The 23,452-nt window shown below is 43.6% G+C and overlaps 1 protein-coding gene across 3 annotated transcripts in view; it reads right to left on the bottom strand.

Moving 5' to 3' along the window:
• Positions 1-5,612: 5,612 nt before the first annotated feature.
• The window catches only part of HIC2 (HIC ZBTB transcriptional repressor 2), a 71,025-nt gene continuing 53,185 nt past the window's right edge, over positions 5,613-23,452 (bottom strand). For 2 of the 3 annotated variants that reach the window (XM_059863345.1, XM_059863343.1), the window contains 2 exons: positions 13,176-13,319; positions 5,613-8,291 (listed from right to left, as the gene is read on the bottom strand). In XM_059863345.1, coding sequence (XP_059719328.1) covers positions 6,543-8,255 — 1,713 coding nt within the window. In that variant the 5' untranslated portion in view covers positions 8,256-8,291; positions 13,176-13,319 and the 3' untranslated portion in view covers positions 5,613-6,542. Of the gene's footprint in view, positions 8,292-11,602; positions 11,736-13,175; positions 13,320-23,452 lie in introns of all 3 variants that reach the window. The other variant, XM_059863346.1, reaches the window with a different exon arrangement.

Below are 23,452 nucleotides of genomic sequence, written 5' to 3' on the forward strand. Positions count from 1 at the left end.
AAATGCTCAGGAAAATCAGGGAAGGAAGGAAAGAAGATTGTGGCAATAGGAGACAATGGAACAAAAATGTATTTCTCTCTCTGAATGTATGTTTCAGGATCTTTGAGCTGTTAGTTAAAACAAGGAAAGCAGAATAAAAACAGTTTTGATGTGGCAGAAAGATGAACCAGGGCTGAAACAAAGGAGTCTTCCTGACTTGGAAGACTAGCTAGGAACCTTACAGTAGAACTGGAACTGCCTCATAAGGGTTCCCAAATATTTTCCTTTTGCAAGGAAAGCAGCAAATTTAGTGAGTCTAACAGGAAATAATCAAAGGTGAAATTTCTTACCCTATTCTGAAAAAATGCAAAATACGAGGAGTGGAAAGGGGCTGAGAAACAGCTTTTCCTTTTGCCTGCTTGTCTCCTGCACTAAAATCAGGATCATAAAGTACCATGGGACTTAAAACACTGCAAAAGGCTACTTTCAGCTACTGAAAGCAACCCCTAAATTTTCTTTTTCAAGAATATGGCCAGTTCTGGAGTGCAAGAATAAGCTTATAAAAAGAAAGGATTTTACAGTAAATGGAGACTTTACTGATGTTGAGCAAGTAATTACTTAAACAAAAACTAAGAAAAAAATGCCCTAAGTCTCTTTAATTATTCCAGAATTACAGCTCTGGGTTCATTTAGATTTAAAATTCTTGCTTAAACAAATGTTTATCCAAATGTGCCATCTCAATGATGAGCTTCTCTGCTGTCTGGGGACAGCTCAGTGTTTGCTACCTAGGGCCTCTTACACCCAATTAAAATGGAGGGAGGTTTTGTTTCTTTGGTTTTTCTTTGCTTTTCCCTTAACTCCAGTACTGTTGATTGGAAAGGTTTCGGAATTTGGCAAACATCCTTTCTTCATGCTAATTTGTAAGGCTGTAGTAGGTGCTGACTCCACCAATACTGGAACAGGAGGCTTTGGAAAGCACAGCTTCTCCCAGGGGCTCCAGCCCCCTGTGCTGTGGTGAACCTGATGCTTCAGTATCGCCTGCAAGGCCCACCAGGAGATGGACAGAGGCTGTGGGGTTTGGCACGGAGCTCCCTCTGCCCATCCCAGCCTCGACTCCCCACTTCTGAGATCCTTATTGCTACCACAGTAAACAGTGAGGGATGAGGGACACTTTAAAAAGGAGCTACATTTTGTCCTTCAGGCAGGACAACAGACTTGTCTCAGTCACAAGCTGCAATCAGAAGCACACAGCTATTCCTCAAGTGACTTTTACCTTCTCTGGATTTTGCCAGCAGTCACCTCAGATTTCATTTTGTTTCATGAAGTGTACTGGATGTTTCTCTGGTCAAGACCCATATTCCTGCTTTTCAGAACTGAAGCAACATGGTAAAATACTGCTAACCCAGACTTTGAACCTGCACTGCTTGAAAACAATGCTTTCCACATACAAGAGAGAGAGGAAAACAAAAACAAAAACCAAAACAGGAATCTTAAAAGATTGACACTGTAAATTGAAACATTTAAATACAGCAAAACATAAATTCCTCTTCTATGCAAAGCTACAAAAGTCCAGTCTTTGTATTGTCTTCACAGGTTATGGTTTATGGCTATGCTGAGTCTCTGAGATTCCTTTTTTCTTTTTTTTTCTTTTTTTTTTAATATATTTTTTTCATTTTTTTGAAATCCTGTAGAGAAGACCCTGCGGACACATCTTTGTGTTTGCAACTTTCTGAATTACATTGCAAAACTGTGCATACAGAATCTGAGAAATAAATACATTCATTACTGCACATACATATTGATACAAAAACAACACTGTCAAATAGTGTTTGCACCATCTTTTTTAGATATTAAGACCAGGCAAAATTAATATTTCATTTTCCATCAGCCCCCCCTCAAATGTTTGAGGTGGCTTTGGTGTAGAAGGTAAAAGCTACAAAGGGTCAAGACTAACGATGGGGAGCTTTCTTAAACATTTTCATTTTTGGCTTCAGCGTGATTTTAGCAAACCATCCTCATTGGTCATCCTTAAACTGTTCTACCATGCAGATCGGCTTAGGTTTCCACCTAGGCAGCCTTAGGAGTTTTGGTTGGGCTCTTTGAGCAGGACTGTAGGGTCTGGAGTGAATCCATCCAGGTTCCATGAAGGGGCCCAGAGGAGCCCCAAGCTCAGGTCCCAGCCCAGGCCGGGGCCGCTCGGTGCCCCAGGGCAGGGCTGGCTGCTCTGCCGCGGCAGCGGCCGCAAAGCCTCACAGAAGCTGCGTGTCGATAGCTCTTTGGTGTCTTCTGTGAGCTTTGTGGCTCCTGCTAACAGCCCCAAGTGCGCAGAGCTGGGCCTTTGGGGACTTTTTGCCTGGAATTTGTTTTTGGAAGTTTTGCAGTAAGGGACTGGAAAACAGCCCAGCTCCCTGTGGCTAAAGTTAAGGAGATGTGCTGGGTACAGCAGCTCCCAACATCTTCTAACATCCTTTCTTATCTCTAGAGCTTCCTGCGTCTCACTTTGCCCTCTTGGCTCCCTCAGACTCCTCTGAGGAAGAGGGAGGCCGAAATGCCTCTACAATAGTGCTTGGGTCTCACTCCCAGCAACATCTCTCATGGATTAAGAAAAAAAAATTCTACATGCCATATTTCTAATTGCCCACCCTCTCCCCACCCTCCCGGAGCAGTGCTGGAATGCAGGCTGGGACACAGATTCCCCCTCCCAAGCTGGGGAACACTGCGCAGCCTTCAGAGACAAACCAATGGAAAAAGCAAAGATTAATTTTGACTGGCCCCTAGATCTGTTGAGGTCTGAAACTGTAAAAGTTTATGTAAACAATGAGATAAATATATTAGTACTTTTCTGAGCCAAGTGAGGTTCCATACTCATTCAAATGTGCTTTGGTTTAAAAAATAGTTTTGTGAATTTGGGTATGAGCTTCTTATTCTTTTATACAACTTTTGCTATTTTATCTTTTTTTTCCTGTTATTCCGAAAACATTCTGGAACTAAGTGACTAAAGCATATACTTAAGCTGCCTGGCCTCTTTTTTTTTTTTTTTTCTTTTTTTTTTTTTTGTTTCCTTTTAAATTGGTTTTTTCCTCTTGAGGCTCTTTGTGTATTTAAAAAAAAAATTTCAAAATAAAATTAAAAAAAAACAAAAACGCAGCTCCCTCCCCCCCACCCTAAAATTCTTAAAATCTTAAATATGAAACTAGTGTTTTGCTTTCTCATTAAAATACAGAAAAATGTTGATACAATACTATGTCGTACAAATGCAATTGAGTGTTTAGGCCCCAAGCAGGCCTGAAACAGTCCCTGAAGTTTTGAGTATTATTAGTTATTAATTATTACTGTCACAATTTGGAAAACCTTGTTTATACTCAGTCTATGGAACACAACTTTACACAGCTATTTGAAAAAAGAACATAATTTCCTTTTGTACAATACTCTTGCTGTACACAGACTTTATGTCATACTGTTTAAGTGCTGGGGAGGGGATTTAAAAAAAAAAAAAAAAAAAAAAAAAAGATGTTCCAAAAAATAGTTTTAAAAAAATAGCATTGGGTCCTGAAAGTTCAACATAATTCTCAAGGCTTAAGAAACAAATGAGGCAGGGGGAGAAGCTACATCACCCACACACATGTAGAAATGGAATTAAGAGAGGGAGCAGGGGCTGGCCTGCTGAGGAGCTCCCGGGCTCGGCTCCCCCAGGGTGACTTGGGGCAGCTCCAGCCCGCCGTCCCCAGCGCCACTGCAGGGACAGGGCCCCTCCCGGCCGCAGCCCGCGCTGAGGGAGCTGAACCTGCTCTGGAGCCGGGCCCTTGGCTCCCAGGGGAGCCGGAGCGGGGTCAGCCCCGCCGAGGGTGGCCGGAGGGGAGGTAAAGGCGGGGTGACAGTGCCGAGAGCTCATCCTGCACAGCTGGGCTCTGCTCAGATCCCCTCTGAGAACAAGGTAGATGGCACGGCCTTCCCTGTCCTTCCCAAAGACTATTTTGGGGACATTCTCAAGGAAAAAATAATTCAATATATATTCAAAAATGTGGAAGTGCTAAAGACGCTAAAAGCACACTTAACCCCCGAAAAGAAAACAGCGCGTCTCAGCACAATTCGACAAAAGCAAAAGTCCATGCACCCCTCCCGCGCTCCGGGAGCAAGGGGACAATGGCACCGGGAGAAGCGCACGGGAGCGGCTGGAGAGGGGCGAGTGTTCCCTGTAACGTGACACCAGGCCAAGGCTCAGCGCCTTTGGGTTGTCTATTGCTTGGAGCCTGGATTCCAGTTTCCTCAGTTCAGTCAATTGACCCAAAAACTTCTCATGGACTAGTCTACCTTTAAAAAAACCCAAATAACAAAAAACGAAATAAAACAAACAAACAAACAAACAAAAAAAACCAAGCAAAAAAAAACCCCAATAGAAAATGAAGCTTATATTTCTTTGTTTTAGTCAAACATGCTCACTTTTTTCTTTTTTTTTTTCTTTTTTGGTCAAAACTTTAAAAAATTGATCGTTTTGTTTTTTTTTTTTTTTAAAAAAAAAAAAGACAAAACGTGAGGTTTGGTAAAACTTACGCATAGAGACTATACTGGTTTGAGTGAAAAATAGAAACAAAAAACAAAACACCAAAAACCAACAAATGAAAAAATGCAAGTGTAAACCTTAGTCATTTCAGAAGGGATGATTCTACTGGCTGTGAATTTTTACCACCACAGTCACGGGAGGCTTGAAATAAGCCATAGCTTTCCACAAGGTCACGCCAACAAAGTCAAGGGGGCCAAGAATCGGTGGGCAAAGTTCTCTGTCTTCTCTCCTAAACCAATAGCAGCTGTTGGCTGTGATGTCTTAGGCAGATGTTGCAAGAACATTTTGTTTCTTTTTCTTTTCATTTTTTCTTTTTTTTTTTTTTTTTTTGTGTGCGTGTGTTAAATTGTCTAAAAGGGAGGATATGAAACACTTTGGTTTGCTTTCTCCTCCTCTCCCCCACCTTATTGCACTCTGGATTCTAGTAAATTATAGGCTGCTATGCCCTCACCCTCTGTCCTGCCAGGTGTTTACAGACTGACCCAGATGTGCTGGGGGAGTGGAAGATGAGGGGGACATATTTCCCTCCCCATAGTATCCAGACTCAATAAACAAAGCTGGAAAGGGCCCAAAAAGCTCAGAGAAGTTTTCTGCTTTTATCTAAAAGTGACTACAGACAGCCAAGAGACTGCAAATTGAGCCAGTCCAAGCAGCCAGCACAGCCTCTAGCTCAGTGTATTTTTTGCTTTGTCTTTGGCCAAGCTTTGCTTTAACATTTCTCTAGTTGACTTTTGATGGAAGGACGGGGTGGTAAAAATCCCTTAACTTTAATTTAGCTTCTACTTTTATACATTTAATTACTTACAATTAAAAAAAAAATGCCTAATCTTTCACTAACCATCTTATTGTTCTCATGAATTCAAGAGGTAGCAAAGGTAACAAGTCTGTCCACACAGACTTGCTCTTTAGTGAGGGAGGAAAGCTAAAAACATACACACACACAAAAAATAAAATAAAAAAATAATAAAAAAGTACCTATGGAACTTGTAGCAAGTCCAGCCTACATCAAACCCCCTCCCCACCCACCCACCCTAGAATTAACCTCAGACCTTCCAGTTCAAACATTCACATAAACGTTACAATGGTTTTTCCTTTAATAAAACAAGTACCTCTAAGCAAAGAATATTCATACGAAACTACTAGAAAAGTAAAGACGACCCCCTGCTCACTGAAAGAAATTCCCAGGGCATCCAGTCCCTGTTCAGTCATGGGTAAGGCAAAAGAGGTTTGAATGTTTTATGGGAGAAGGTGGCACATGGTTATGTGTGCCAAGGACAAAGATCAAAACCAAAATGGGGAGGGATGGTAAGGGAGGCTTTGCCATTTGTTTTAATGAAGTACTGGGACTGGTGCAGCCCTGAGAGCTGCTTCTCACACCATCGCCAGCCCAGAGGGACAGGGGTGGGCTCCACCACTGCTGTGGCTTTCCCACAGTCTCTGGAGGGACTGCCAACCCTGTGAGGTGGTCCACAGACACAGCTTCTGCACTTGAGAATGCTGTTATTTCACAGCTACTTAGGCCACTGAAAAGGTGTATTTTGTTGGGCTTTTTTTAATAGCAAGAAATACCTCTACTGAGTTTAGTTTTAAGGGGAGGTGAGTATGGTGACAGGAACACAGAAAGAGGCAAGGAGGGGGAGCCAGCAGAGGCTGAAAGCTCCCCAAGGTCCCCCTACCTGCTCCGTATAAACAATATGGCAATAAAGTCGATGTGTGCAAAAAGAAGAGGCATTTCTTGCCAGGTCATCAAAATTTGAAGGGAGACTGGGACTAAATGCATCAGCTTGGCTGTGGACCTTTCTTTTTTTAAAAAAAGGAAAAAAAATGAACTTTTTTTTTAAATGTTAAAGCTACATTTGTTTAGGCCTCTCATGACTGAACAGAGTATGGGGAGTTGCCCCCTTTTTTTTTTTTAATTTTTTTTTTTTTTTTTTTAAGCAGCAAGTCTACAGAAAGGTAAATCACTGCGGATGGGCTTGAAGCTCATTCTGGAGTCTTTGGCTTATGTGGGAGAGGTATGCATTCGCAGGTGGCTGATCAGATTGCGCTGCTGGGTGAATTTCCCACCACACAGTTGACATTCGTAAGGTTTTTCTCCTGAGTGGACACGCATATGCTCTGTTAGTCGGTACTGCCGGGTAAAGCGCATCCCACATTCCTCGCAAGCAAAGGGCTTGAGCCCCAAGTGGCTGCGCATGTGCCGTGTCATGGTGCCACGCTGTGTGAACATCTTACCGCAGATGTTGCAAGGGAAGGGCCGCGTCAGCCAGTGAGTCTTCTCGTGCTGCCGCAGCGTGGCTGGATCCTTGTAGCTCTTCTCACACACTGAACACTTAAAGGGCCGGGACTCCGCAGCGTAGGACTGATTGGGGTTGGACAAATCCTCAGCTTCGTCCTTGCTGCCGTATGTGCCTTCCTCCTTGATGTAAAGGTCTTCCTCGGTGTGCGTTTCCACATGGGCATTGAGCTGCTCAGAGCTCGGGAAGCCTTTGCCACAGGGGATACAGACATACAGGTTGTCACCGTAGGCCACTGGCTCAAACCCCTCCTGCCGGTAGACATAGTTGGCACTGGTATGGCCGCCACTCTCACTCTCACTCTGGCCACTGTCATCACTGTTCTCCTTACCGTTTTCTACCTCCTCCTTACATGGGTAGGGCAGGTCTGCCCCGTAGGCCCCAGCCAGACTCCTCTCCACAGACTTGGACAAGGGCCCCAGCAGGATACCATTGGGCAGCCCTTCACCCTCATCCCTGTCTTTGCCCCCTTCCTTTCGGTCAAAGGCATTGTCTTTCTTGATCCACTCCTTCTTGCGGGACGAGTGCCGGAGGCCCTTGCGCTGGCTGCTCTCTGTCAGTGAGTGGTGGCACTCCTCGCTCAGATCCATCTCCATGGGGTCGCTGCTGTCCGCCATGCTGTGGGGGGCTCCGACGCCAGACTCGTCGAACGATGAGGCACTGTTGGCTGCAGGGGCTGAGGCAGATTGGGGAGAGCCGTGCTGGCTTTCGCTGTGCTGCGTGTCATCGTGGGAGGCTGCGACGGGGAGCGAGGGGCTTTTCTTGGACAGGTCAAGGCCTAGCTCCTGGTCACCGGTGCTCCCGTTCGCACTGCTGCTCCCACCACCGTTCTTGCTGGTTCCCCTGCTTAAGGAGTGACAGTTCTCTTGGTTGGAGCTGCTGATGAAGACCTCATCATCAGAGAGCTTTCCCTTTGACAGCTCCTTTGAGTGCGAGCCCTTCAACCCCTCATTTGACCCTGAATAGCGAGCTTGGATGACTGAAGCAGTGGAAAGTCTCTGACTCCTGGCAGATCTCCCAACACCAAGGCCACCGGCCTTGCCAGCGAAGGACTTGCCGTTCCGCTTCAGCTTCTTTCTGCAGAGAGCTGCCAGGTCGTGCAGTTGGAGGTAGCTTGCTGCGGTGAGGAGAGCATTAAAGTTCTGTTCACCAGGCTGGTCAGTCGTTAAGAGTTTGCCAGTATAAATAAAGTCCAAGATCTGCCGGAACACGGTGGGGTTCACCATGTCCGTGTCTAAGTTTATCAGGTTGTCATGCAGGACAAGGGATTTGAAATACATGCTGCTGGCTGCCAGGATGTTCTTATGGGCACGAAACAGGGCATTTTCTACCACAATGATCACATCACAGAGGAAACCTTTGGCTCGTTGCTGGTTCAGCTGCAGTAGCAGTTGTTTGGCATGATTTGGCAGTTCCATCTCCACCTTCTCGTCCTCTCACCTTCACCTTACCACCTGAAAAACAGGAAGATGAGAGGTGTGAGCTTGCTATCTCCACTAGAAAAGGTTACATTTAATAGACTGGTTTAACACATTGCAGGCTATGTTAGGCTTGACACTGACTAGGGAGATCTGAGTACATTGAGCCCTGCAAGCTGTGATCCTGCTGAGAATACAGACAGAAATATTTCTCATGCTAAGACTTGATTCAATTCTTTCAAAAATCAGATTTGTAATTATCTTTTTACAAAAGCTATCATCGTTGGCTGGAATCACTATTCAAAAGATACCAGCATGAAAACAATAGTTAGGTACAGGGGAAAGCTCTTCTCTCCTGACACAGACTTGAAGGGAGGATGAAAAGTGAGAAAAGGAGGAAGAAAAGAGAAGCATCTACTTCATTGTCATTTGCATATCTGAGCATGTAAAATAATTAGCATAAACAGCAGCTTCCCTGCTTTAATGTGTAGTTTGTTTCTTGGCTGTTACCTGTTGAAATCTTATAACACCCGGCTGCTCTGGGGTTGAGAAAATGACATGTAGCAACTAAATCCATTGAGGATGGAATTACCCACACTGAGGTGTGAATGGGAAGCCTCCTTAAGAGTATGAAAAGCTGCTTTAAAAACCACTCCCCTGGCTATGTCCATATCCCAATCCATTAACACATAGCATTAGAATCAACCCTCAAATGGCTGAAATTCAGGATGCTGAGCTAGCTAAATGTCACCAAATGTCTTCACAAATATGAAACATTTTTCTCAAGTTAATTTTGTTCTGTCTTTAATTTTGGAAGAATTTTGTTTAAAATAATAGAGTCAAGTAACATATCTCAAGTCACAGTTTCTCTATCCTGAAATACTGTAAAGAGAGGAAAATTGTGGTTACCTGCATATAGTTAATGCATTTCACAAACAGCAGTCATGATGTATTTTAGTTTAGATGTTTATATTGGCCTTCCCAGTAGCATGGACTGTAGGAAACACCCAGGCTGAGATATGTCAGAACTAAATGCAGTTGCATGTTTGGTAGATATTACAATCAATTAAACCTGGAATTCAATCTGGGACTGCATTTTGGAATCCAAGATCAATTTTAATTTTTTTTCCTTGTTTTTTTTGGGGGGCTTTTTTGCGTGTGTTTGCTTGTTTGAAAGTGCCAACTATTACTTGCATTTATCCATTAAAGTTGATTTAAAATAGTTTCTGAGGTTCAAAAGGAGGAATTAACTACCAAATTAACAACAACCACTATTTAGCCTTCTACTTCCTTTCTTCCTTTCCCAGTTCATCATATTATTGAAACATTTCTCTTATTGAAGGAGAAGCAAGCCATAAATACAGAGAAATTAAGAGCTTAAGTTCTCTCTTAAAAACATCATCAGTAATTTTTTTATTGTTTTACTTTTTTTTTTTTCTTTCTGCCTTAAATGATATTGAAACCAAGTAATGAGCCAGCCGAGAAAGCCCTGGAAACAGAGTTAGAATTCTAATTCTGCTGCTGACCTTCATGAGAAAGATAATGTTATTATTACTGAGTATGTTCTGTTGCATAAAAACTAGCATAGTACAAGTTGTTTAAATTACCTCTATTTATCTCACATGCCAAATTTTACAGGACTCTTCATGTTCAGTAGGACATATGTATAAGGTAGGCTTCAGTATTACTGAAGGTATTACCTTCAGTAGATTTCAAAAGCAGTAGTCTGGTGTAAGCAGTATAACCCTGCCTATCAAATTTGAATTTGTTAGCTGAAGTCTAATGTGGATTTAACAACCCCAAAAAAATTAATATAATGAATCAAGGCAGCAAAACCTTCAACCAAGCTTAGAGCATTGTGTTTAAAACGTTGTCAGAATTGCCCACCAAGGACTTTGACCAGGACAGGAGGCTCAGAGAATACTCCTTTGGCTGATGGGCCTTTGTTGACAAAACCCTTATAGCAACCTGCCTTGTGTATCTTGTGCAGTCCTCAACAAAAATAAATCCAGTCCAGACATTTCATAGAGGTGCCTAGTTACAAACCCTTCTTTGACCATGATGCATTTCAGAGGTGGAGGAGGAAAGGTGTGTTGGAAAAGTTGTTAGCAGAAGAGAAGCAGGCATTTTTCCTTAACTTATGGCATTCCTAGAATCTTACTTCTAGCTGAAAGCATGGGACCAAGGACAACTGTGAGTTTAAATCCTGTTTAAAAGTTATTTGCCCAAACAAATGGCATGTGCAGCCTCAGAAAGGCCTTGCTATCCATCAGTTTGCAGGGAGTGTCTCTTAACAAACCGTAACATTTGAATAACATCACCACAATCCTCGAAAGCCCTAAAAAAAATCACAGTGGGTTTATACTTCTTGTATTTCAGTATCATTTTTAATAACCCTTTCTGTTCTGTTTTCTGGAAAGAAAAAAAACACAAAAAACAAACAAACAACAAAAACCCACCCAGAAAAAAAAAACTTCCCAGTTCAGAGGAGCCCTGCTTCAGAAAAGGCTCAGGTGCATTTCTAGTAAAAAACCCAACTCCCCAGACCTCAAGAATACATAAATGTCTCACTGAGGCCACAGTCTTTAAACACTGAATGTGGTGTGCAAAATTTCATCCTTTTGCATTTAAAAGGGGATTACAGAAGGCTCTGGACAAATAGTAGCAGTGATGGTCTTTTCCCAGATTCACCTTGATCTTCTCACATTCAAGACACTTTTTTCAGAGCAGTGAACCTGCTCAAATGCTCCCACGCTAGAAGGGAATGAAACAAGGCTAAGACTCATCACTACCTCCACCATATCCATGACACTGAGACACAGCACATGCAAAGACATGAGAAGTACAGGGCACAAATCACAGAATACAGTAATGCTGCAAGCAGATGCCACACATCAAACAAAGCTTTGCAAGCTAAGAGCCGACAGCACCTTTATACACAATATTGCCCCAGGAGCTGGGCAAGTGCAAGCTGCTGTGCCCAGCCTGGGGCACACTGTGACCCCGTGGGCAGCAAGGCTCTGCACAACACACAGGCTGCTCCTGGAGCTGTGCTGCTCTCACTACACAGCAGGAAAAACTTCATTTGCTCTCAATTTGCACAAAGACTCTGGACACCACAGAAAATGAAATTGCTAAACAGAGGAGAAGAGAAATCCCTTCACTTCTTTCAACAGTATAAAATCTACATATTTGCTACAGGTTTGATTCTCTTTAATATCACTAAATCTCTACCTAAAAGTAATTGCTGAATGAATGCTAAATGTGTTATCTTAGCAACCTCTGGCAGGAGATGCTATTTGATTTCATCTTTGAGTTATAGATCGCAGCACATGAATATTGTTTACCTTTTAAGAAGCAACACCAGTGAAGCAAAGAATCAATCATAAACAGATCTAAGGAATCACTCATTTCACGTAGAGGATTTGTGGCTGGATGAGAAGGCTAGACACCAAGCACCTGAACAGTGAGTTAACAGTACTGCAGATAAAAACCAACAAACAGATTAGATGTGATGTATCAAATTAGATGCTGTTAAAACATCAGCCTGCTGTGCGTGTTATAACAGACCCAGGAAAAGACAGTGGCCTGCTTACTTATTTCTCCACCTTCCCAAGTAGTTGAGCTGCACTGAGCAGACACTGCAGCAGTGAGCATGGAGAAGAACAAGACAAAATGAAATCCACTGTTTACTACATAGCTCTCTCCCACCAATTTATGACATTAAAAATGCTGCGTCCAGCTGCTACTGGAACTGAGTGAAACTGAAACAGATGACTTCTGCATCCTTCAGTTTCAGATGAACCAGCTTTTTTTTTTGAGCACTTGATGACCCCACTGGGAAGAGAGCTTTCCTGTTCCCCACTGGCTTATCTGATCTTCCTTTCCCCACATCCCAACAGAACCAGGACCCTCAGAGGTGTCAGTGTAGTGAGTGGTTCACAACCACTAACCTGCCCCCAGGAGTTGCACTTGGCAGGTCATTAGCCCATGACTTTTAAAGATATTCACATTCTAGCAGAGCAGAAGCATGGGGAAAAGTGCTGGAACTGTGTTAGTCCAAATAGTTCCCTATCCCCAGCCCCTTAGAGCACTCAGATAGCAGAATTCAGAAGCTGAGGCACAAACATGCATTTTCATCACTGGCAGTGGAACAGCAAAAGCTCTGTGAAGAAGGCTCAAGCAGAAAACAGGATGCAGCACCCTTGTTTTTCTCACACAAATATTTAGCACTTTAAAATAGCTAAGACCAACATGTGAAATTACTCAGGCAGAGGTCTGCAGAGCTGGGGGAGGGAGAGAAAAGATGCAGGACAGATCAGGATGTACAGCTGATTTTGCAGGTGTGGGCATGGAAAAGAGAAGGAAAATGGAGGATGGAGGATCATTTTGCAGAGGATACCACATCAGCAAACTGAAAGTGGCCCTTGTTAATTTGTTACATTCCAATTAGTGCCAGGCAGAACTGCCGTCCTAGCTCCCCGAGGCAGCTCTTGCAGGACTCCTGCAGAAATGGCACAGCTTTGCTTAAGGACATGAGCACCTGTCTGGTACCTCTGTGCGGCAACATTTGGATATCTGGGACGTGGGCAATACCTGCTCAACTGCTACCAGCTCCTGGCCCAAAAAGGAGAGAAAAAAAGTGAGATGATATCCCAGTCCCTTCTCTCCATGTTGTTCTAGAACAACAAGGAGAGCCTGACGTGGCTATGCCCTTCTCAACTGCATGGCAAACTTCCCAGGGAAGGGGAATCTCCGTGGCTGAAAAGGAAAGGGGCTCTGTGTGCATGAAAGCACTAAATCAGGAGAGCAAAGTGATTTCCAGTCAGTGCAAGGCTGCAGCAAAGCAGGAACACCTTGCTATACAAGCTGAAACTGTGAGCAGTAGAATGCAGATTTAACCACTTGGTTGCCGCTTACCATGCCAGGTACATTGGGCTAAAGGCACCTCCATCCAGTGCTGCCCGACGTGCCAGGTACATCCCATGATGTTCCATTGAAATCACAACAGGCCATCAATAGAACGTGGCTGCACGGATGCAGAATGGAGAACCAGCAGGGACGCTGTTAAATGCAATTAAAATACTGCAATCAAAATTGAAACGTACATTTTAAAACAGCCACCTGCCTTAAATATGTAACTGCTAGAACAACCTCCCCTCCACCCATCTCCCCACAGCTGTTGAACTGTGACGGAAGCAGAACAGGACTCTCTACAAGTTTCTTACTGATGCTCCCTGGCCACTTACGTTCATGACTCCCAATAGCACTGAGCTTCAGGGGGACCAGTTCACATGTATCCAAAACCAGCAGATCCCAGGATGTCTGCACCAGCTTCCTTCTGCCCAGAAATTCAGGCAATGAAATATCATCACCGTGCAGAAATGCCTCTCTGACAAGAACAGCCTGGTGTCAGAGCTTTATGGTCTCATTCCCGACACAATACAGGCAGCAGAAGGAACACTTCAAACCTGACCCACTGTGTTGTCCCCGTTTCCCTGTCCACTTCCCAAGCCTTTGAAAATATCTTCTAGAGATGTTATGGCATTGGACCAGGCTGGATACTTTGGTGCAAGGTGGGAGAAGACAACACTGTATACCCTCTCCTATTTATAACAATGCTTCACTGATAATTTAATCTCCATTCTTGGAGACTGGAGATCAAGTTAATTCATGGTGAACTGCAGCTTGTATGAGCATCACAAAACTTAAGATCTGTAATTCCACCTTCCCCTGCCCAAAGGAAAAAGCAACATCATCTCTTCCATGTCAGGGAAAGGCACATAGCACAGCAACCCTAGGTTTGACAAGCTGGTTGTATCCTCTGCAGTGCATATCCTTCCCATGGAGTTCCTCTAATCAGCTCCAGTGGGATTATTATGGAGCAGTCTCAGGGTAGATGCTAAGAACAGGTTCCTTTCTACAAGTGGTGATGCTGCCCCAGTGAAAACAAACAAAGCCCAAACCCACCAAAAACCAGTAGAGAAATAAGCCTGCAGCCTGGCAGGGATTTAACATGGGTTTTTAGACCCTCATGGTGAAGTGAAACATGTGCATAGCTTTTATCACATTGATGGCTGCATGTCTCCAGCTGTGCTTCTGGAGACAGAAATCTTATATTTAAAAAGTGAGAATAATATTGATTATCAGCCTTAAAAGATAAAAGATCAAATGAAAAAGACCTATAATACTTAATGTTGAATGTGAGAGAGCATAAAGGAGGACACAGGCCTGAGAAATGGAATGGGTTGTCATGAAGAGGGCAGAGTATAAGATAGTTCATTCTTCCTGAACATCTGCTGGGCTTAGGCCCAGGACAGTGTTCCCATCATTCCCACCTGCATACTTATCCCCACAACTCTGTAACCAAACCCCTTCCACACTGAAATAATAGATCTTTTGTATTCAGATCACCCTGTTTTGACTGCTGTAGGCTGAAGATTTTTAAATCTTGTCAATACAACGAAGAAGTGAAATGTAAGCAACTGTTTGCCTACTGACCTGGGCTGTGCTTAGCCAAGAGCATTTGCTGAACTAGTCTGAACAGACCACTGCCAGCATGAACAGGCCAAACCACAGTTAACTACCACACTTGAAGCACCCTGAGCCAGAGCCCCAGGAATTTGGAGCTTCCCCCTCTCTAGAAGATTACACTCTGCAGAGCATTAGAGCAAGGTGAACTCTGGCTGAATCTCCCATCACAACTCTGCAAAACCCTCAGCAATACCAGCAATTCTCAGTTTAACAGAGGCTGAATGCTGCATAAAGGTATTTCTTCAACAGCAGCTCAAACCCAAGGTTTTTCCCACCCAGATTACATCAATTTGCTTCTTGCCACTCTGAAGAAAGAGCTCTTCTCCATAGTTGTATTCCCCTCTAGGGCAGAGTTTAGCAGAGAACAGCTTCAACCAAAGGTGTTTCCTACTGTTAGAACATCTCACTGCAGTCAGAAATGAAGCTTCCTGCCAACTCCTAAACAGAGTGCTTGTATATTATACATTTTTGTCACTGCTGACACATAGGAGACTAGGACTACCCAAACCTCTACCAGGAGGAGAAGGGGAGAGGCACAGACATTGCAGATCTTGTCAGCAAGAGTCCAGCATTAAAAATTCCTGCATATCTGCAGAGCACAGTTGATCTCAGGAGCAGAGCAGTGGCACAAAACAAAGCTTCAGAAGCTTGTGACCACTTAGTAACCAGCAAGAGACTCTGGGCTCTTCTTCTCATCCGACAACTGAGCAAACTCAGTTTTAGTTGTACCTGCATTGCAAGTAGTAAAGGCAACTCCAATATCCAATGCTAATCTCATTTAATTCATTTATCTACTCCCTATTGCATGAAAATAACAACAACATATTGAATGAAGTAGCTTTGGTATGCAAAATGTCTGTTTCCCAGCCAGCTCTGAGCCTGTACGGAATTCTCCCTTTACAGTGCAAGAATTTAGGACATGACTAAAGGAACGTTGCTACCTCCCAGTTAAACCTAGAGAGTGTCAGTCTTGGGCCCTGTCCTTCAGTAAGGTAGGTCCCTTGGCAGGGGCTGCATGGGGTGGCAGCCTCATGCTGAGCATCACTCTGAGGGCAGGAGCACACCCAGCACTGTGGAGAAGGAGGAATGTCATGACCCTCTTCCAACCAAGACTGTCCTACAGGACACTCCCAGCTGCAGCACTGCTTTAGGGCTCTGAGTCACCACAGGTACAAGCTGATAGCAGGTTGTGAAATGCAGTAATACTGGAGCAAATGCATGACCCTTTCAACTGTCCCTGCAACTGGGGAGGGATCTCCAGGACAGGGATGAGGGATGAGGCAGGCAGCTGGAGCTAGTGACTGTGACTCAGACTCCTTAGTTACAGGATTTGTTAGAGCAAACAAAGCCTCAGAGTACTAGGAAAAATGGGAACAGGTTTGATAAAGATCCTCCCAATTGGCCTGTTGATTTTCATTTCTTGTGTGGACTCAGCAAACGTTTCTGCAGAGAGAAGCAGACTGCACAGGAGCATCTGCACACACAATACTGCTAATATCATGAGCTTGCAGTAGTTAACACCAAGTTTCCATGCTGAGGGGTGTAGTAACTGTCTTGGACCAAATGTCATCTCTCTCACCGTAAGGCAGAGCAGTGGTAAGCACAGTGTGCACAAAACAAGCATTGCTGTATTGTTTCTTTTTCCAATAAGAAAAAATCTCATTCCCTTTACCCATATCTATAGATCCAGCAACAGTTCTTAATATGAATGATACCTTAAAAACAGCACTTTTAGCACTTAGCCACATTCTTTTTTCTTTGCTTTTCCCCCAAACTGACTATACACAGGCCTGTACTCCGCAAAGAAATCTTTTTAAGTTTCACTTTCGTGAAGTCTTTCAAACAAACCACTATAAGAATTGGTCCCAGCAGTATTAAGACTGTACTGCCTACCAAACATCCCTCCAAGTCAGATGCTTAACCCATCACCCTGAATCCTTTGTATTTGATTCTCTGCAGCCACCAAGAAGTCTCAGCACATCTGAGCCTGGCAAATGAGAGGAGGCCAGAAAGGCATTATTGCTTGTAAAAATAGAAGGCCTAACAGACTCGAAGTTCTACAAACTGCCTGTATTGTATCCAAGTCTCTCCAAGCTGAAGATGACCTAATGGAAAAGCAGAGTTTACTCACTTTCAAAATTCTTAATTTCTCTGGCTGCTTTTCCTCAACCCCTGCTTCTTATTTTGACTGTTTTATTCCTCTTTCTTCATTTGAGACTTCAAGCATTATTTAAACTCAGCTCACAGACTGCAGGGAGATCAGTATGTATGTTTCCAAAATCCACCTCTTCCCAGCAAGGCTCCTATCCTGCTGGCTTTGTCCTGCAGCCCTGCACAGCAGTGGTCCAGGGCTGCAGATACCTCGGGCACATTTGGCCAGCCCTCCCTGACAGACAGCTTCTCAGCCTGGGGGATTACAGCCTCAGGCATGTTATTAAAGGCAGCCCAGCAAGGTCATGGGGTGTTGAAAACTTTGCTACAGTCCAAAGCACAGGATCTTCCTCCTTTCCTTCCCTGCACACTATTCTTGTCAAGGCCAAGGATTTCCTGGCAGTCCTCAAAGTACACAAATTATAGGCTTTTGTCATGAATTAAGACTTAAAACTTCTCGTCATTTTAAAAAAGTAGAAGGGGTGGAGCAAAGCAAGGGAAAAGTTACTTTTGCCTAAGGTTTGGTTTTGAGAAGAGGATTGACTGCCTATGTATGTGCTTTACCTTGTAATCTGAAAGCTCCTCAGGACAGGACCCTTAAAAGTATTTTATGCTGAACCATCTACAGAGCAAGAGAACCGGCAGCTCTCTGCATCTGTTCCAGTCTGCTCAGCCTCTCCTAAATCAACACTGCCAGGAGGCAAGACAGGACTATAACAAATTAGCACTGCTCACAATTTGTTGAAGTTGCTGTTGCATTGTTTGTTTATTTAAAACACGCGCAAGCACACACACACACAAACCTCCCGAGCCTGCTCTCTGCTGCCATCCCCCAAACTCCAGATTTGTAGTCTCAGAGAGACAAGCAAAGGCTGTGGATTAAACCCATGCAGAGCTACAGCCACTGTGCTGGGACTCTGCTTGGGTTTTGCTCTTTCACTACAAGCAAAACCAAAGAATGCCCACATTATTCCAGCCTGGAACATCATGCTGTAGAAATCCTTATTTCGGCACCTGACTAGGGAAGTGTTAGGAAAAAGAAAGAGCCACAGGCTTGAAAGGACCCAGTGCTAATAAAACTCTTAGTGCTAATGCTATTTATGAACATCCAAGGGATAATCTGCACCCCTTATCAGCCCACAAGATTATAAGATCTTTAAAATAGGAAACATGTCGTACTTCATAAAGCACTGTATAAGTTTACAAAGCACACTATTAGTGGTAATAAATAATTGTTAAAGTTAAGCACAGAGGTGGCTGTAAAACCTGAAGCACCATCACTGTTCCCATTTCATTCTGAGCTCTGTGTAGTAGCACATTCTTTCCTAAGAATGTTCAGTGCTACTTGTATAGCACAGTGCATGCTCGTGCTGACTTTGTTTCTTATGCACCAATCTGGTTTTATTTTAAGGGATGATTTGTGAAATGTCCTATGCTTTTACTCACAGTGGAGGAAGTAATGTTTGATCATGAGGTGATCATGAGGGTGATTTTAAAGAGCTGTAGTAGATTCTTATCCTTCTCCCAAACTGTTTCGTTTGCCAGCCTGGGTCAGTGTGCCAGCAGTGATTCCTCTACACAGCATTTCTATCTGTAGGCAATTATCACACACAGAGCACCCTACTATCAGAGCAATTGCTCACCAGTTTCATCATGCAGCCTATAGAGACAGCTTCCCTTTTATTTCTCTTGCTTTATATGACAATAAGCTCTGGGCTGCTGCAGGCATAGTTTAGAGGACAGTAAAGTCAGCATCACCCACTCTAACACTTACATGCTTTCATTCAGTTTTGGTTTTTTTTTATTTTAGAGAAGTGTTTTTCTGTCTTATGAATGTTTTTATTTCTGTCTGCTGACAGATAACTGCATCATCCAAGGCATCCCTGCTCACTTGGATTGAGAATGACTTTGGTTTCTGGACAAGTGAATGCCACAGATACCACAGCTATCTCTACCAGTTTAACAACAACTAAGGAAATTAAGAGATTTTTCTATTCAGATTGAGACCTTTGCATTGAATCCTGCTGGTGCCAAAACATCATAATTTTATTCTTCAGATAATCCATAATTTATCAAATGTTTAAATACTCAAGTTTAAGTATTTCAAAAGCTACTCACTTTATATTTGTCACCTAAAGAAATTACTAAGCAATTTGTGCAATTTTTTCCCTGCCAGAAAAAAAAAAATGCCTCAAAGAGCAGAGCAGAATGCATCACCCTCCTCTTTCAGCATAATTAAAACCATCTCATTGGTAATTATTGTCCTCAAGGTGGGTGTGGGGGAGTGAAAATCTGTAACAGATTCTATTTTTAGAAGACAACCTTGGGAAAAACAGGAGGTACCAGAGAAACAGGCACGAGGGGTGAAGTTATGACAGTACTGAAACTAGCAGGAGACACAGGTGTACCAGGTGTCTGTGCCAGAGAGCTCTGAGAACACAAATGTGGCCACACCTCCTGCAAGATTTAGGCTTGGCTGGCAGGTTTCAGAGGCACTCAGAATTCACAGAGACAATTCACATATTTAAAAGTTTGAGCAAGAGTTTAAAAAAAAACAAAACCAAAACCAAACCCACACTAAAAGGTTATTTTAAAACTTTGCTGGATCACTTCCCATGGAGTTCTCCCCTCTCAGCAAGGAAAGTGGTTAAAGGAAGGAGAAAACAAACCAAAAAGCCAAGCAGAACCAAAGCCTAAAAACAACCAGAGAGGCTGGAACTTCCCTAACACAGATGGAACAGCACAGCAGTTTTATACCTACATAAATAGGATCAGAATCTGGCCCAAGGAATAAAACATGTACAAACTTCTGCTCACCACCACAACAAACACTGATACCACACCTTAGAGTAGAAGGAAAAAGTAAAATTCTTCCATCCTTACCACTTCCAGCAGAGCCCAGTGATGTAACAGCATCCAGAGACACCCAGAGGATGCAGAAAGTTCTCTTAGTGAGGATACATTTGGACTAAAGCTCTCTCTTGGCACTGTGCATTCTCAAACACCTGTACCTAGGATCCAGCTGCTTTCAGCCCCTGGCTGCACATTATTCAGCCACATGCAGCTCTGTCACAGAGAAGGGCTGAATAAATTGTGGCATTGTTCCACCACAGTGCAGGTGCTCTGCAGGAAACACACACATCCTGAGGCTCCCCAGCCACAGGGATGTTCTGATGCCATCCAGCTTTCCCTGACCCACCAAGTCAGTCCACCTTGGCGTAATCTATTCCCTTCTCTAGGCATTTTCTTGGCAGGCACTTCACTCAAAGAACATGTTTTAACAGCAGGAAAACCACCTCAAAATCCCAAACCAAACAAGTCAACAGCTGAAGAACCTGAATAAGTTACATCCTTCTTATCACAAGGTATCCACCATTACAGATGCTAACATGGCTTTCACACACCTGCTTTCTCTGGAACCTCATGTAAGAAGCCTGACAGTAATGCCAAACCCCCAGACCCCTCCAGGAGCAGTCACTGCACACCCAGACCTACTCCAGACAATCAGTCTTATAACAGGGTATGTAATGTGAAAGTTTAATCTTGTGCAGGCAAGAAATAGCAGGGACTTGCCTACTGAAAAATTAGGAGGTATATAGTAATTAATCAAATTGATTTAAAAGAGCCAGCTGCCTGTGTGAATGCTGGCCCTGGCAGAGACAATCCCAACCCCATGCATTTGCTTACAAATAGACAAGGTGCTTTGGCACAGCTACTGAATCCTTTGAAAAAGTTGGTTTTGACATGTTGGAAAAGGACTTGGATTTTTCAGCTGCTCTCTAAGTAAGAGGCAATTGAGACAACACACCCAAGAACGGCAGCAGACACCACTTTAGAATTTGTCTTCATTATGTTCTAATTTTTACACAACTTTCTAACATTAGCAAAAGCCAGATGAAATTTTTCATCTTACTAAAAACAGAGGAGAGGTCAGGAAAACACCATTACACATAATTGTTCTTTCTCTAGTAATAGTCAGAGTCCAAAGTCCTGGCCCAGGGTTTCTACTTATATTTTCCCTGTGATTCTTAAGCCAACAAATCAAATAGAGTTAGTTGTCAGTTTAGTGGGTTTCAAAACAAAATGTGTATTAGAAGGGGGATTTTTTATTATCATATTATTTAAAGGATTTAGTGAGGAATCTAAAAATCTGTGGAAGGGTTTGTTGGAGGGGGATTAGAAAGAGAAGCGCCTTATAAAAACAGCCCAATCACAGGGTTTGTTCCTCTTCTCCACATAAAATCATACAATCACTTGGGCTGGAGAAGCCCTCTAAAATCAAGTCCAGCCATTAACCTATCACTGCCAAGTCCACCTCTAAACTGTGTCCCCAGGTGCCCCATCTACACATCCTTTGGATAATCTCCAAGGATGGCAATTCAACCATTTCCTTGACCAGCCTGTTCCAATGCTTGATGACCCTTTCTCTGAATCTTTCCCTCATATCCAACCTAAATCTCCCCTGGTGCAACTTGAGGCCATTTGCTCTTGCCCTATTGCTTGTTACCTGGGAGAAGAGACCAACCCCCATCTGGCTGCAACATCCTTTCAACCTTGTTGAACCTCACCCAAGTGGCCTCAGCCCATGGATCCAGCCTGTCCAGATCCCTCTGCAGAGCCTTCCTCCAGCAGATCAACACTACCACCCAGCCTAGTGTCACCTGTGAGCTTACTGGAAGTGCCCTCAACTCCCCTGCCCAGATTTCTGATAAGGCCATGCACACTGGCCTGCCTTCCATTAGGGAAACAAATCCAAAAGACCTGGAAAACACTGCACTGAGACACATGGTGGGGAGGTTCTGGGAAGCAAAGCAGCAGCTGAAGGTATATGGAAATAACAACAACATTCACAGAAGTTCCCCTTGGATATATGTCAGCATGTGGGAATGAAGGATTAAGATTGAGTATTTGCATTTCCCAGTCAGATGCCAAGATAGCAAAGCTGGCAGGCTGAGGTGTTGGGGCATTCCTTGAAGGGAGTCTCCAGCCATGAACACTGTGTGAGCTCTTCTGCTTGCAAGTGTCTCCCTCTCTCTCTATCTCTGTAACAGTGAGTATTTTGAATTTTTTGAAATGTGCTCTAGATTAGTGCTTATAAAAGTAAAGCATTAACAGCTCCAGCATAGCACAGGCAGCTGGGCAAGCTCTGCTGACAGACCCTTGCCAACACAACCCCAAATTAATCCTGTGCTCTGCTCCCAACCCACACACAGCAAGCAGGTAGTACCATGGTGCCAACTGCTTCAGTCAGCACGTAGGAGCAAAGTGCCATGTTATTAACTCTTCTGAAGGCCACAGCAGAGCATTTTGATCCCTGCATACAACAGACACCTGAATAATTAGAGTGCAGGGCTGAATCCTCTAGCAGACATGGCTTTTAAAATAAGATGTAGCACTTCTACATCATGGCCCTCTACAATAGATCTCAGTGCTTTTATGCTGCTTTTTTAAAGGCCAGCATTAACATTGCCAATGATACATTACTTACCAGGTGGAAAAAAAATTCCAAACCAAGCCACACAAAAATAGAGCCATCATTACAGAGTATGAGGCATCATGACCTGTTTTAGGGCATCCGAGTCAGAGCCACCACCTAAAAGGTCAGGTCTTGCCCTCTTTCTGCATCAGCCCTGGTCTGGCTCAGCCTTACAAACCCCCCCATGGTCTTCAGGGCAGCACAAGAGAGCAGACAGCAAAGCAGAGCCAAGGATCAGGAACACTCTTGAACAAAGCTGGCTGTAAAGCCAAATCCTACATGTCAGAGGTCATAGCAGTAACTGAGGACTGTGCTTCAACCCCCAAAACATCCTCTAGTACCCAGGAAGGCTGCTGGAAATAGGTGAAAGATGGTTGTGAGACAGAGGAACAATGAAGAAAAGGTTCTTGGAATTATTGTTGACACTGTGTGGTACATGCACAGTGAGAAGGCAGAGCAGAGCAGCACTGGGACCAGGAAGAGCTTCAAGGGAATATTCCTGTGGACCTCTGGGCCTGAAATTCTCCTCTCCAACACCCCAGCCTCCATAGTCAGAAGTGAGATCAATGCCTAACTACACAAGATGCTTCCACTTTGTAATGACCTTAGTTTCTAGGTGATTAATTGTTGCTGACTTCCTCCTTTGGAACTTTGTAGCAGCCCAGCAAGAATGAAAGTCTGGACATTCTCCCCAAAGTCCCTCAAATGCATCAGAAACTGGAATCTGCTGCAGGGCTGCAGTACGTTGTCTCAGCAGATTCAGCTGGTAACGAGGTCTTCTGAAACCAAGTGCAATCACAGTTTCTGCCTGGACTTGCCAAAAGCCCTTAATGCAAATAGATCTGCAAGAAAATTAGGGTGGACTCTAGTGGCTGCCTCCCCCTCAGGGTTTTGGGTTTTCTGTCGGGGTTTTTTTTTTTTTTTTTTTTTTTTTTGGTGTTTTTTTTTTTTTTTCCCTTCAATCCTGATGAAATTCATTACAGTTGCATTTAAACTGAGGTTGTGATTTAAATTTTCCAAAGCAGGCAAGACAGGT

This window comes from Haemorhous mexicanus, chromosome 19, assembly GCF_027477595.1.
Source record: "Haemorhous mexicanus isolate bHaeMex1 chromosome 19, bHaeMex1.pri, whole genome shotgun sequence".
NCBI lineage: Eukaryota > Metazoa > Chordata > Aves > Passeriformes > Fringillidae > Haemorhous > Haemorhous mexicanus.